The sequence below is a fragment of the Diadema setosum genome, chromosome 12 (genome assembly GCF_964275005.1).
Source record: "Diadema setosum chromosome 12, eeDiaSeto1, whole genome shotgun sequence".
Taxonomy (NCBI): domain Eukaryota; kingdom Metazoa; phylum Echinodermata; class Echinoidea; order Diadematoida; family Diadematidae; genus Diadema; species Diadema setosum.
In genome coordinates, this window is record NC_092696.1 from 17,190,135 (window position 1) to 17,202,720 (window position 12,586).

Sequence of the window (12,586 nt, forward strand, 5' to 3'; positions counted from 1 at the left end):
AAGCATGTGCAAAATTGACAGAATTTAAATTCAGATATTTTTGGTGGGCCAAATAAGTTCACTTGTTTTCAAGGTGCTTTGTACCCAGTAGTGTACATTAAAAGGCAATGAATTTTTCCCAAAAATAATCATTTGAATCCTAAAATGCCCACCGTCACAAATGTCATATCGAGCCCATGCCAAGCCAAACACGTTTGCCCTTCAGCAAGGCACTTTATCCACATTGCTGCTCTCCACCCAGGAGTATAAATGGGTACCCGGTAGGATGAGAAAGCTTATGTTGGTTGATCAGCATGTGCGCGCCTGTAAAAAAATGGCTGCGACTGGCTGGAATGCTCCCCAGGGAGTGGAGAATGAGCACTGTTAGTGCTGGTTGATAATGTATCCAGTGACCGGGGTAATAATAGTCTGTAAAGCGCATTGAAACCCTGAAGTGTGTGAAATGCGCTATATAAAAACCAGCTATTATTATTATTATTATTACACTGTATGCCACGAAAAAAAAATACATGATACATTTACATCAGAAAGAGATGTATTCCAAACTGAAGCCACAGTCTCAATCATGGCAGAACATATTAGATTTGGAGATCTTCCCATGTTACATCAACTACAAGAACAGATAAAAAAATAAGAAGATGTGAAAGCCAAAAATGTGAAAGATATGCCTTGTCAGAGACTAGTCTTGGATCAATGAGGCACAGAGTTTAATATTTCTCTTGTCACATACCAATTCACAATTTGCACTTGAATACAGCTCTGATGCCGCTAATTTTGCCCCACGGACAGACTGGGACACCAAGTCTATGAAGATTACGCAAGGCACAATCCACCAAGCCCACAGTCACCTTGTCATTATCAGTGGGGTGTCCAAATGGCTAGTTCTCGCACGGCCATCCACTGACCCTGAGATTTTAGCACCAATATCCGCACGCAGGCCACCTTGCGAGGAAAGAGGTCGGAGACATCCCCGACATCTAGCTGACCGGCCACGAAACGGCCGACCTCCACATACTCACCGCACTGTGGGAGAGAGTCTGCGTCGCTGCTCTGCAGCAATACCGGACTCAGCTCCAGGGATCCCTCAAGGAGGGTGTCAGCAGGGTGGTTGGTGGAGCCCGTTGTCACGGCAATGCGGGTGATGGGCGTCGGCGTGTCAAAGACGAGGATGACTGAGTCGCCCTCTTGAGGGGCGACCGCCCAGAAGAAGCCCGGCTGCCTGCTGTAGCACAGCTTGGGCAGGTACATGCTGAAAGCCTTCATGCTGCTGTACACGACTCCAGGAGGGTTGTCGCTGCCACGGAATTGCCGTTCGTCCGGCTCGAAGAAGCGGTCCTTGGCATCCATCTTCTTGTCCTTCAGCGACGACTGCATGCCCATGTGCTGGAAGAGAGAGGGCGCTCTGAGGTGTGTGTCCTGCTGGCCGTTGAGAGCATAGAAGTACTTGTACAAGAAGTCGATGGGCTGGTCCTCGTAGAAGAACATCACAAACTGGGCCAGGCGGTCCAGATCAGACGAGTGAAACAGCTTCCCGATGAACCCCAGGACTGAAAACTCCAGTGTCACCCAATCGACGTCCCTCTTCATGTCGATGTACTCGCGGATGGCGCCGACGAACCCTCCCGTCGTCACCACGTCATCCTCAATCTGCATGTAGTAGTCGGAAAGGCTTTGCGCATAGAGGAACATGAAGGAGAAGTCGACAGCCTGCTTGGCCCGCCACCGCACGCGGTCGTCCGTGTCCCCAAAGTTATTCTTCAGCTTGTCCAGGGGAGGGTAGAAAGAGGGCGGGGCCTGGATGACCTGCATGAACCCGTCCTCCAGGTACTTCAGGTATCTGTCAAGGAGCGCATTCTTGATGGTATGCCTCTTCTCCTCCTCCTGGTCTGCCAGAAAGATGAGGATGCCGAGGTCTGCGCGCTCCTCCGGCGTAGTATTCTCGATGAGGGAGTCCAGAGTGCCGAAAAAGTAGGTCTCGCTCTCCCTCTGTACCGTGGGTATTCCGATGGTCAGAAAAACTACAAGCGGAAAACAAAATCCCAGTCAGATAGACTTTCAAGTTCAGTACTCAAGTTACCATAGCATCCCCACATGGTTAAAGCAGGTTTTCCAGTCCCACATGTGAGCCATTTCCGTAAAAACCATATGAACTGTTCAGGATGGCTTGCTGCAAAGCCAGTACATAAATCTCAAAGATAAAACAGTATGCTGTGCATATAATGGAAATGTACCAAAAAATAAATAAATAAAATGCAAATTAATGATTACAACAAATTGTTTAGGCCAGGTGCAATAAATTTACCACAATAAATGTTTTATTGAAGGACAAGAGAGGAAAAAAAATAGAAGTTTTCATTATGAATGTATTCTATGAAATATGAAGTATGATACACACATTGAGAACAGACTGAAAGAACAGTTGCAAGAAAGTTGCAATCAATTGCAAATAATTGCTAATTTTGAAACAACCATTCTGATTGGCTCCGGGTCTGCCCTATTAAGAAGACATGCATGCAACAATGATTTTGATTGGCCAGTGACAATCAGTTTGCGTTTAAACGCAAAGTTTCTAGCAACGGGGCCCAGGAATCAAAGTGGTACCTCACATTTCTCATAATTTTCTGATTTCTCTCTCTGCTTTATGAATACCTCAAAAAATCTTGAACCATTCAACCACATACAGTACAAGTGATACAGAGATGAGGATGCAAGTCGTAGACCTACCCGGCACTTCTCGTTTGTATCCCAAGACGAGAGCTTTCTCAAGGTCCAAGTTGCTTGGATTTGTCCATAGTTGAGGTTTATTACAGGTTGTATTCTGTAGTGCAAACATGAAGATTGTGGGAGCAGTCCAGAATGACTGGCATTAATAACAACGATAAGAAACATTTTGATACCCAAATTACATCATGCCGTGCTGGGGATTATGCCCTTCAGCATCCCGTATGTGTGGTAACCCAGCACAGAGGCTCATCATATTCTGTCTGAGAGTCCCAACCTTGACCCATCTGCAAGGTGAACCGCTCTCTCTTCTGATCAGATCCTGTACCTGAAAAACTGTCCTGGATCCAGCAGCTCCACGACATCGTACAGAGTATAGACCTCCCAACCTTTCTGACTGAAACATAAGGATGATTTGGCTCAAAAAGTAGGAAATAAAGAGCAGATCCCAAAGGAGTGTATAGTAAAACTATCACGAATAGTAGGAAATTCCATTTGAAACAAAAGTGGGAATGGTCAAAATTCAGATTCCTTCCACCAAATTCAGAATGGTTGAGAGGACTAAAAGCAGATAATACATGCAAAGATGATGCATTTTGGGTGTGAATATCACATGATAATTGATAACGGTGTGGGATGGTCAAGAATTTTTTTTTTCTGTGAAATGAAGGTTATTTTGCTGAACCCAATTAGCCTTTTGTTGTATTGCACAAGGAACTTATAGATACTCTCAAAACAGAATGTATGAAGGATTTTTGGCCACATTTTTTAACAAGCCATCTTGACTTGTCAGCAAAGTAAATACATTCAGTATTTGCAAATGATTGACAAATTGCCCTACATTGATGTAAGCAAGCACTGAATTGATCACTGTTTTAGTGGTAGGCATGATAAAAAAATCACGGGCATACATACTCAATAAGGATTTGAACCTACACTCCTGATCTCCAGACAAGCGTCATCTCCACTAGACCACCGAGCTTCTGCCCAACAGCAAGTGTTGATTCTAATCCTTATAGCATGCAGCAGGTACTGCGTAGTTATTCAAATTCATGAAATTCTTTCATAGAGACGTTTATTTACGCCGATGTAGGACAATTTGTCAATCAGTTGCAATGAAAACATCTCGACAAAAGAATTTAATGAATCTAAACATTCAGTTTTGATGTTTAAAAAAAAAAGTGAGAGTATTAAGAAAAGAAGAGAACAAATCAGTAAACATGAAGAGAAATATCAACAACCACAATAAACCAAAAATATATGGCTTGCAAGCCTCAATCCCTTGCGGGACTAATCTACAAGTATTATCAAATATTTGGTGTGAACCACATAATTTTGTTTTCACATCAACTGGAGCCTTAAAGGGGATGGCTAGTAACTGATCAGTGGGAATCAGTGGGAATGCTGAGGGATGATTGTTCCAATCCTTGTGGGATTCATTTAACTCTTTATGTGCCACGTTCGCACGTCCGGCTCAGTCGACGGCGTGCCAACTTCGCATATTCTGCTCAACAAACAAAGCCGCAAAAACCGATCGATAAATCCCTAATCAATGCTAATCCTGCGGCACAGTGAAAGCGTTTTTTGTGCTTTTGTTCCTCTCATATACGGCTTGCATTCTATGTGGTGATTGACTATCAAGCGGTGTTCCCAACTAGATTTGCTCGTACATTCTAAGTTTCTGTCACGGTTTTATGTGCAAAAGTCGCGCCTTTACAGTAATGTAGCAACTGGTCATTCGAAAGAGAAATTAAAAATAGATTCGTCATACAAACAAACTTTGATATTCCTCTTTAACTTTGCCTACTATTATGCCCATCTTAACAGAAATTTGTAGAGGTTATACAAATTAGAAAAACAGAATTCTTTCTCAAAGCGTGACTACCTTCGTGTCTCGGAATAACGTGGCACACAGGGCGTTTCCACCATGGCACATAAAGAGTTAAAGGGGAAGGCTAGTAACTGATCAGTGGGAATCAGTGGAAATGCTGGGAGATGATTGTTCCAATCCTTATGGGATTCATTCAAGAGTTCATTGTATATATCTATTGTTGTGTGAAAATGATTTGCTTCAGAACGGTCTCATATTCAAGTAATGTGCAGATTAATGCTCCGTCACTGACCAGGGACGCTAACCTGGAAGCATTAAACTGCACATTACTTGATTATGAGACCATTCTGAAGCAAATCATTTTCACACAACAATAGATATACAATGAACTCTTGAATGAATCCCATAAGGATTGGAACAATCATCTCCCAGCATTTCCACTGATTCCCACTGATCAGTTACTAGCCTTCCCCTTTAAGAGTACATTATATATCTACTGTTGTGTGAAAATTATTTGCTTCAGAACGGTCTCATTTTCAAGTAATGTGCAGTTTAATGTGGCCAGGTTAGCGTGCCTGGTCAGTGACGGGGCATTAATCTGCACATTACTTAAATATGAGACCGTTCTGAAGCAAATAATTTTCACACAACAGTAGATATATAATGTTCTCTAAAATGAATCCCACAAGGATTGGAACAATCATCCCTCAGCATTCAAACTGATTCCCACTGATCAGTTACTAGCCATCCCCTTAACAACTTAAAATTCTGCCATTACACTGAAAAAAAAAAAAAAAAAAGGATTCTAAAATACGGGGGAGGCCTTTCAAAGTACCTGCTTAATATCAAGACTTGAAATCACCAAGTCGTGGAGATAACAGCCAACTAAAATATGTCTTGACAGACAGAAACCCAAAGGAGAAGCCCCACGGAAATAAAAAAACTTGAACATCTGATATCTTACCTTGCCATGAAGTTGTTTATTGTCTGTGCACTTCTGGCGCAGGAGGCTAACTGTGTCTAAAAGAATGTCACGCTGACCTACGACCTTTTTCATGAGGTCTGCCTGTTTTCCTGAGAGGTTATTATCTGGGAACAAAAAAAAATACAAGAGACACAAACACCGTGGGAGTGCTGCAGAGTAGTTGACAAGACACTGGATTTTATAAAAACAGATCTACACAGGTTCCGTTGTATAAAAGATTTTTTTTTTTCCCCCTCACTGGGATAATTATTATTCTCTTTCATCTGTACACGTGATACATCATATTTTAAATAACATCATACTTTTTTGAATTCAATACAATATAATATACATCAAGAAAAAAGGTGTCTAAAGAGACACCATTTTTTCTGAAACACTTGCAACTTATGATTATTTCTTGCAATAAATTTTTCTTTATCATAATATTCCCTTATACTATATTTACATAAATCAAAACGAGGTATTATTTTTCTTATTTTACAAACATAAATTTCATATCTCACAAGCATGGTAACACAATTCAATGCCGAATTGTTAATACCTCCAAAACCAAATAATTTATTTTCCGTTGTAAATGTTATTTCTAACCCCGTGTTAACATTAATCCATTCCGTTGTATAAAAGATGGTAGGATGGCAACTCTTGCGGGAATAGCAACTTTACGTAGCAACAGCCCATCAGAAAGCTGGATTCTTGTCATTACCATGACAACTGCCATTCCAACAAGAGTTGCTATCATAGCAAATTTGTTATGAAATGGGGCCCTGATCTTGGCTTTATATATCCTGAGCAGAGTATTCACCCTTGGACAAGATGTCTCGTCCACAATGTCCCCTAAAGGCTACTGAGCTTCTGCTGGACAGCCAGTGCTGGTTCTAATCCTTATAGCAGAGGGTAACTGCATATCCCCAATTAAAGCATTCTTGTGTCCAGTTGCTTTTGTTGCAGCTGATAGATAAATTAAGTTTCAGTACCGGTACTCTATATGAGACCATGCATCACAAAACTAACAAAAAGTCGCACCCCTTGATTTTACATGACGGCTCAAAAATGGTGAGATGGGCCAACCAAGTCATTCTTTGGTTTTTCATATTTTCTGGAAGAGCTATCCTTCTTCTACATTATTCTTCAGTTTGGGATCATAACATGGATGGGAAGTGTATTTTCAGCAGTTTTTTCTTTACAACCGTTTTTGGGGGTAGAGTGGAATGATCAGGTATGACTTAGAGGCCCCTTTTCATTTCTTGCAATCCTTTGCACACTCTTCAATTTTAAGTCTAATAACTTTTGAAAGGAATGCTACTGCTTTGAAAGTCGGCATTAATCATGGACAGAATGTATTGATAGAACATGCTCAATTACAGCTTAACCTGATAATCCTTTCATTGTTGTTGCTCCGATGGTTTACATCCTGTGTTTTGTCCCTGTCATCGCACAGCTGGCAAGGCTTGGTAAAGATTAAGTGCTTGAATAGACTCTGTACTTTAGAGCCTCTTTTCTCAATTCACACTTTTCCAGAGTGTGTGCTCTCTTCAAGTACCGATACTGGTATTTAGGTAGGTTAAGGGAGTCCATTTGAATTGAGTTATATATCATTTTAAAGCTTAGAGTTTGCTCTTTCAGAATCTGCACTTAACTAAAAATCCATGTCTGGCGACTTTTTGTTGGTTTTGTGATGCAGGGTCACATATTATAGTGGGTATGATGGCCGTCTGGTATAAATCAGGAGATCATTGGTTAGAGTTGAACCCGAGTATTATATGTCTATGATTTTTTTTTTTTTCTAATCATGACTAGCTGTCTACTACGAAGTAAAAACACCAAATATCCAGCGCTTATTTATGTCAATTTTCTTTTATGTGAGTTAGGGATAGAAACAACCACTGTAAAAATTTGAATCCGTAATATCGATGTTAAGTGTTGTTAGATGATACAAAATGTGAACAATAGTTATAATAAAATTGTTTCCAGACTAATCCGTCTACAGTTATGGTTTATTGAGATTAATACAGATATCTCCTTACATTTTAGGCTTTATTGCGGAAATTGTATATTATAGCATGTCTTGTGGTACAACAAACCTACACATATGCATTAAATGTCATATCTTGAATTTTTTTTAATCACTGTTCCCAAAGGTAAACAGGACCTTTAAGAAGATGAACCTGGAAATCTTCATTTTCATACACTGTAAGTTCTTTTCCCAACACTTTGACGTGTGCCATCTGCCCCATGGCCAGCGGAACCGTGGGGACCGTGGGGGCTCGGGCCCCCACACTTTTTGTGCACCATACAAGGGAATACATAAGGTGTCATCACTTTGGGCCCACACTTTTTTTAACCCGGGAATACGTAAGTGGCACTAAATAGAAATAGATAGAAATCTTGAAGTGTGAGCGCCGTAAGGTTAATATGTTTTTCCACTGAAGACCTTTTTTTTTCTTTTTCTTTTTTTTTTTCGTTGTTTGTCAGCTGAACAAACCCGGAAATGGAAGGGGAGAGATGAGCTCTAGAGCTGAGGACCTTTTTTTTTTTTTTTTTTTTTTTTTTGCTTGTTAGCTCATGAAACCCGGAAGTGGGCCCCCACACTTTTGAAAATGCTCCACTGGCCCTGTGCCCATATGTTGGCCACAGTGATCATTACAGAGGTCATTATAAAGCAAACCACATTCTCAACAAATGGCCCATACCATTTGAGTTGTAGAGTAGTCTTGCATTCCAGCAGCTGACGATACACAGGACGATGACGCCGGCGTACAGAAGCTTGTGGACGAATCGTGAGCGGCCCATTCTGGCATCCCGAAGCATTTCCTGCGCAGGAAATCGTGTGTGCATCGCCCCGTGTGTTCAGTCTGCGGACAGCCCTTGACGCAAGGCGGCTCAGTAAAGCCTTGTCAATAGGCTATGCATACAGATACAGAACCTTTCATGCCTTCACACTGACTGTGTACTCAAGAATACTGCATTAACTGCATCAATACCAAGGCCTTTCTTTCATCAGAATTTGAGGCATTTCTGGGTTGGGAGAAAAAGGTAAAGAAATAAAACCATATATCTGTATATAGTAGGTGTCCAACACGGCGACAATTGAAACCGACACCCCCATAAAGAACAAACTTTCACGAATGAGACTACGCGAAGTGGTTTTGCATTCTTCACTGGGGATTCGACGATGCTGTAACATTACTGAAAAATCCAATAATAAACAAGATCAACAACAAAACAATGATACCGTAGATTATGAATTCACATTGGAAAAGCATTAACTTCATGTGCATACCGTATGACACGTATTGTCAATAGAGGGTAGGGTGTTGGTTTCAAAACTACGGCGCAACCGAGTACGTCAAAATAACAACCCATGTGTTCGAAGCAGACGTTATCTTAGAGCATGTATGATGTAGGAGGCCTACCGCAAATCACATTTTTACAGGGACTGACTGTACAGTACTGGTTGAGGTAAGGGATTCATGTTTTGAACATTTCTAAGTGAGATAATGAGAAACCTCTTATGAAATTTGAAAGAACATGTAATTTTAAGAAGGATTTGAAAACGTTTATTTGATGAAAATTGGTTTTGAAATGGCTGAGATATCCCAAAAAGTAATAATAAAAGGCGACAGGCCAAAACTTAATTAGGATCTCTTTGTTTCACCTTGTTTTTGGATATCTCAGCCATTTCAAAAACCGATTTTCATCAAATAAACTTTTGATACCCTTTAGAATTGCATGCTCTTTGACATCTCATACAGAGTCATAGAGTGGTTTCTGAATATCTCGCAAAAAGTTAAAAGCTAAATCCTCACCTCGACCAGAACTGTACACAACCTTTAATGTGCGCTTGTGAATTTACATGTAGACAGAGTAGAGTTTATTTTCTCTACATGTGAGTAAAATTTCAGACAAATTGTGAGATATTTTAAGTATTGATAAAATATTTATTAGATTAGGGTGTCGATGAGTTGCTAGTTGGAGAGCGACCTACAATTTTGTATACTTTTAAAACGCAGCATAAACTGACTTCGAAGCTAGAAGTGACATACATTAATTGTAACGCATTGCAATTGTATAAATTTATTGCATTAATATGAGCCCTGCGCCCGTCATGATCAGCCGTCGCCCTGGATCCCAAGCCAGCGGGCAGCTGCTGCTAGCAAAGGTAAACTGAAAATTAAAATCATTGGCAGGGCAGCTGGCAGAGTAAAACCTAACTTGTTACATCTAAGTTACACGTACACTGTAACGTTACATGTGATGTAACCACAGCAGCGACCCCATACGGACAAATACGTACCAGCGCCCCGCGACGGGGTTACATGTGATGTACAGGTCGAGTAGAGTACTAGACTCTAGAGCTGTAAATAACAATAAATAAGTGTAAGTTGTATAATCTTTAATTGTGACATTGGGCTAATCGACTGGGTTTCAGCCTTGATTGCAGGAATGTAGCCTGACAGGTGAAATGGCTAGTTGGTTTTAGAATTATTTTCTGACCATGTTGACAATGTCCAATAATGTGCATTTTATTCGCTCATGTGCGGGTATACAATACGTAACACTGAAACAGTTAGTCAGTAGACTCTAAAGGCTAGATAATCTACTACTTGTGTAGTGGTTTTCACTTACAATTCCACAAGTTCACAAGCTCCTCAGCTCAGCTCACCTCAGGTATTTTACAGGTCTCTTCTAAGTTCTAGCGCAGCCCAATCAGCTCGCTCGGGTTGTGGCGTCTGCAATCTTTGCACTTTCACGTAGCTGCGTCGAAGCTGCGTAGGCTTAGTTTCAGTGCCAGCGGTGCAGTGCCGTGGTCGTGGAGAGCATAAAAGCCTGTTTTTTGCTATGCTGAGCAAGGTTCGCACCTATCCACAACACAAGTTCTGACACATGAACGGACCATGCATGGTCCCTCTACATCACCACTGGAATCAAGCTAAAAACCTCTGTCTTCATCTTGATGATGATTAATTTCCTGTCGTCACACTTTCACACGTAGCTACACCACAAAGTTCTGTGAGCTATAGAGTCTCTACATAATACTTGCTGAACTCCTAATCTCGCAACATTATGTTGTACATACACAGCACACGAAATACGGCAGCACTCTCACTTTCCATGGTGTCTGCGAAACGCAAAAATATAGAGACAAAATTAACGTTCTGACCGTTCGCTCTTTGGGCTAACCTATTTGCTGTTCAAGTCGGTTGCATGAGTTACTCCCTCCCCCGTTAGAATTTTTACCCCCTATCACAGGATTATGATAGGGAAACTGACAAAATTGGGCTTATTATACCCCCTCAATGAAGGAACATTCTTAAAAATGAAATGATACATCAATATTTAAAGGTTGTCACTCGATCCTCAAACCTTTTTGGAAATGTTAAATTTTAGCACTCAAAATATTAGATTTGCCATTTCTGAAATGATAGTTCAACATTTTAAGTGCTAAATTTAACATTAAGAAAATGTTGGAGGAGTGGCACCATTCAAATGTTGATTTTGGTGTCTTTAAAATCTTATCTTATTTTTTCGAGTGGGAGTGCTAATTTAAGGTCAAGATCGAGTGTCCACATCAGCACTTGCATGGACAAGAATATATATTATATGGACTTTCTCATGCTGATATACCAGAGAAGGTAGGGGCAGATCCAGGAATTCCGTAAAGGGGAGGCGCCTTTACAAAATTAAAGAGGGCGCACGTGTCCCCCATTTTTTCTTGTTATTTCTTTGTTAAAAAAAAATAAAAATAAAGAGGGGCGCGCACCCAAACCCCCCACCCTCCCCCCCCCCCCCCCCGGATCCGCCACTGGAAGATGTACTTCATTCCTGCGATAAGAAGGCCAGCCCGGCATTCTTTGCAGCAAAATATATGTTGGAATAGGGGGCAAACACAAAGACGCCGCACTGCACCTTTATTTCGGAATTTTTCGGGGATTGGCATTAATCCTGCTCGGGACCATAATATGTCAAGATTGTTGGAGAAAGACTTGAAAACCACCCCTGATAAAAATATTTCAAATTTCTATGAGACCCCCTATTTCAAAGTTTTCCCCAAATGGAGCTCCTAAAACATACCTCTTTTCCCGAAAAAAAAAAAGCGTATGCGGTACATCATTGTACATTGAGACGACCACCTGAATTGGGGGGGGGGGGAGGGGAGGGGGAGGGATTCCGTAAATCATTGCAATTATGAAACAGTTTCTTGGAAAGTAATTCTTACAAGCTGATAAAATTACGTCTTCCCCTGGCGTCTTCGGAAGTTTGAATGAAGCGAGTATACTCAAACCAACAACATTATGGTAACAATTACTGCAAATGGACATAATACCCTACCCATTTTGTGTGTCACCATCGTAAAATGTTGCGCAAAATAAAAGTAAGATGCGAAAACAAACTGGCATGATTATTCTTGATGGTAGGGTCAAGGGTAGCCTGGTCACACAGAAATATTCAGAGTTTACATATTTCATGAATTTCACGATGGATACCATCCTGTCATCATATTGAACCTGATCCATGGCGACAACATCTTATTCAGTTTAACAAATCCATGAGAAAATCGTCAGATGAAATTGTCATTTTTAGAAAATAATGCTTCATATAATATAGATTTTGAAATAAATTATGCATTTCTTTAGCCCAGTATCACTGGCCCACCACTCAACCCTTTGTTGGAGTGAGAGGCATAGGTCAAGGTTGGTCAAGGTCACTCGCCATTAGGGCTGTTGTGTACATTTTTATCTAAAAAAAAAATCATTAAACAGAAACAACACGCATGGAGAGTTTTTGCTTTGTTTCAACATCGAAGAAATATAATATAGCACGCGGAGGATTCATTTTAGTTCCTTGCTGAATTGCTCCCTTTTAGATGTTCAGAGCTCAACGCCTTTTGATTCCATTTTGATGAAAGTCACTATTAAACTCCTACTACTAGTATCCTTGAAATTCAGAGACAGAAGAATATCGATTTTAGAGATATTAGAGATATTTTGTAAAACCTAGCACTGCTACACTCAGCAGAAAGGTCAGAGATTTTCAATATAAATTATTAC

At 40.7% G+C, this 12,586-nt stretch overlaps 1 protein-coding gene across 1 annotated transcript; it reads right to left on the bottom strand.

The window, feature by feature from the left end:
• Nucleotides 1–858: 858 nt before the first annotated feature.
• On the bottom strand, nucleotides 859–8,895 carry LOC140236007 (alpha-1,3-mannosyl-glycoprotein 4-beta-N-acetylglucosaminyltransferase C-like). The gene is made up of 4 exons (XM_072315992.1): nucleotides 8,228–8,895; nucleotides 5,517–5,641; nucleotides 2,725–2,818; nucleotides 859–2,018 (listed from the first exon to the last, which is right to left on the bottom strand). The coding sequence occupies exons 1-4, from the start codon at nucleotides 8,370–8,372 to the stop codon at nucleotides 859–861; spliced, it is 1,524 nt and encodes a 507-aa protein (XP_072172093.1). The 5' UTR covers nucleotides 8,373–8,895.
• Nucleotides 8,896–12,586: the final 3,691 nt, after the last annotated feature.

Coding starts and splice junctions, on each gene's coding strand:
- LOC140236007 (XM_072315992.1), bottom strand. CDS start 8,372: ATGCACACACGATTTCCTGCGCAGGAAATGCTTCGGGATGCCAGAATG. Junction 5,642..8,227: donor ACTACTCTACAACTCAAATG/GTATGGGCCATT, acceptor TTTTGTTCCCAG/ATAATAACCTCTCAGGAAAA. Junction 2,819..5,516: donor ATAAACAACTTCATGGCAAG/GTAAGATATCAG, acceptor TTTGCACTACAG/AATACAACCTGTAATAAACC.